General features: G+C 38.5%; 1 protein-coding gene across 1 annotated transcript; it reads left to right on the top strand.

The window, feature by feature from the left end:
• Nucleotides 1-473: 473 nt before the first annotated feature.
• On the top strand, nucleotides 474-1,454 carry LOC128995806 (serine/threonine-protein phosphatase alpha-3 isoform-like). The gene has a single exon (XM_054420825.1). It carries the CDS (start codon nucleotides 474-476, stop codon nucleotides 1,452-1,454), a length of 981 nt encoding a protein of 326 aa, XP_054276800.1.
• Nucleotides 1,455-3,024: the final 1,570 nt, after the last annotated feature.

The following is a 3,024-nucleotide window of genomic DNA, read 5'->3' as shown; positions in this document are numbered from 1 at the left end:
GGGACGGTATGTCTCCAAAATATGCTTTTTGTTAAATCCTTTATAACAGTGGGATGACTGGTGATAAGTTTGCGACTGTTGACTACATATACCATCCACGGTTATTAGAACAGAAGCGGCATGGACAATTAACACATACTAATGACGTCACTGTAGCAAATATTACACTTAATAACGGTAACATCTGGTTTGGTCCTTTATCACAGTTCCGTTTGAATGATAACACAAACGTGTTTACTTTGGGCCAGTGACGTCATTCACTCATATTTATGTTCCATACCGTTTCTGTTCTTATATCCTTGGTATAACAAGTGTTTTTAATAGGTTTGTTCTTATAGACAAACGTATTCTATCGTTCTATCCTTCCCACATGTTTTACTTGGATTGGTGGAACCATATGATACTATTTATTTGTCTACAAATACCATCACAAAACAAAAACATAAACATTGTCACTTACTAAAAGCCTTGGAATGGATGACAAAGTGAACATTGACAACATCATAGAACGTCTGTTGGACGACAGAGTGAAACCCGGCAAGATTCATCTGACAGAAAATGAGATCCGCCATCTTATCAGCAAATCACGTGAGATAATTCTCTCACAACCGATGCTGCTGGAGTTGGCCGCACCGTTGAAGATCTGCGGCGACACCCACGGTCAGTTCCACGACCTTCTGCGGCTCTTCAAGACGGGAGGATTCCCTCCAAGCGTCACCTACTTGTTCCTCGGCGACTATGTGGATAGAGGGAAGCAATCCATCGAGACGATAAGTCTACTGATGTGCTACAAGATCAAGAACCCCATGACCTTCTTCCTCCTCAGGGGAAACCACGAGAGTGCCAGCATCAACAGAATCTACGGATTCTACGACGAGTGCAAGAGAAGATACAGCATCAAGTTGTGGAAGTTCTTCTGCGAGTTGTTCAACTGTCTCCCAGCTGCTGCTGTGGTCGATGATAAGATATTCTGTTGTCACGGAGGTATAAGTCCGGATTTGAATAGTCTTGATCAGATACGACATATTAGCAGACCAACAGACGTTCCTGATCAGGGTCTACTTTGCGACCTCCTATGGTCCGATCCGTCTGAGGACGTCGTAGGTTGGGGGGAGAACGATAGAGGGGTGTCTTTCACCTTTGGGAAAGACGCCGTTTCCAGGTTTTTGATAAAGTTCGACCTCGATTTGATAGTGCGTGCTCACCAGGTAGTGGAGGATGGATACGAGTTCTTCGGCAATAGACAACTTGTGACGGTATTTTCTGCACCCAACTACTGCGGAGAGTTTGACAACGCTGGAGCGATGATGGCAGTTGACTCTAATCTATTGTGTTCTTTTCAGGTGTTGAAACCGAATGAACCTAGACAATCTGTGGGGTTTTTGAAGTTTCCCAAAGGGTTTATGGGACCTCATCGATATTCTATGGCTTCTGAGACTAAAGCTAAAAAGTAAATTTTCTTATAGCACGTTGTTTTTGTACAATTAAGAAATAACGTATTTAAGTTGTGGTATTATACATTGTCTAAGCCTGATGACGAATGAAAGATGATGTGAAACACTTTTCCACATTAAATTGAAACATTTAGAGTTTTGCGGACGAAACTTTTGGTTGCTAGACACATAAAAAAACTACTTATCGTATTTATTTCAAAATTTTCTATCGATCTCTCTAACATGTTTTCATTCGAAGTTTATGTGAACAAACATATAACTTACTTGGAAATCTACGTTAAATACAACATCTAAAACAGCCCTCGACGATTCTTAGACTAATTTCACAAACAGTTGGCCCAAAATCGTTTAAATCTTTTTGGATAGCTTACAACATAAAATAAATGACCGGTATAGTAATTTGATGAAATCGTATCATATGTATTTGCAGAGAAGTCGATGTGTTTTTTGGTAAATTTAGCGATCAACCAGTCTGCTAAAGTGCAAAGTGGTAATTTAGTCATACACATGGGATGCATAAAGTGAAATAACACGTGAAAGTGTCAACTTTATATAACATTACGTTGGTGCAGTCACCGACATTGCATTCTGCCAGTTTACTTGTATTTTATTACCCTTTGTAATCTTCAGCAGACGATACGTTAGCAAAATGTCACTTTTTAGCATCAGTAACGCCATAAAAATAAACTACAATATTACGTTGGAAGCAGTTACTCATCAATGAATAATTATGACAATTGTTTTATTGAATGGATCGCAGAGGTTAGATTTCATCCTACTGAAGTCACTTGTGTTTCCACACATTTTAATAATATCGAAGCGCATTTCCCTTTCAGATGAGTCAGTTCATACAACTTCCACCAAAGGTTATGGTTCATGCCCCATTAAATCTAAAAAATATCCAAATTGTTAAGCCAACTGAAAAAGAATACTTGTATACCTTTTAATAAAGAACTAACTCTACAATGTTATGTTTAAACTCACCTAATGTCTTTCACTAATTGGCAATTTAGAAACACGTCTTGGCATTTAAATAAATCAAAATTATTATCTGAAACATTTTTAACTAAATTTATTATTCTTTTAACTGGAAAATCATCTAAAATGTTGTCTTCTCATCAAAATTACAGTTTCAACATAACCGTTTCAAAATTACATCATCTAAATATCACCTTAAAACTTTTGTAATTTCTCAACATAATTACACCGTAGCAGTAATTACTCGACCCACGTGCTGGTGAAGTAGCAGGCGTCTATTGGTCCTCAATTAAACAGTCAGTACCCCTGTTGCAGCAAGCCTGTTGGAGGTCAAGGGGATGATTGGACCCAGTTGGATATCGATACTTTACAAGACAATGCGAGAAAGACTGCGTTGGTCGTCTCAAGTGTACAATTGTACTTTAATACTCTACTATTACCGGAGCAATTAATATATCATTCGTCTCGGGGATTTTGTATGTTTGATATGTTTAAAAGAGTGTAGGATTAGCGTTGGTGTCTTGATAGAATGTTGACATAGCCCTGACGAAACACTTGACTCCGTGGTTCGGATTCCAAACTACTGTAGGTC

The sequence above is a fragment of the Macrosteles quadrilineatus genome, unplaced genomic scaffold (assembly GCF_028750875.1).
Source record: "Macrosteles quadrilineatus isolate MER2022 unplaced genomic scaffold, UCM_ALF_1.0 Scaffold_5__1_contigs__length_97177068, whole genome shotgun sequence".
Lineage (NCBI taxonomy): Eukaryota > Metazoa > Arthropoda > Insecta > Hemiptera > Cicadellidae > Macrosteles > Macrosteles quadrilineatus.
This window is presented reverse-complemented; position numbering and strand designations above follow the sequence as displayed.

Bases quoted from the DNA above. Each gene is read 5' to 3' on its own strand.
- LOC128995806 (XM_054420825.1), top strand. From the start codon at position 474: ATGGATGACAAAGTGAACATTGACAACATCATAGAACGTCTGTTGGAC.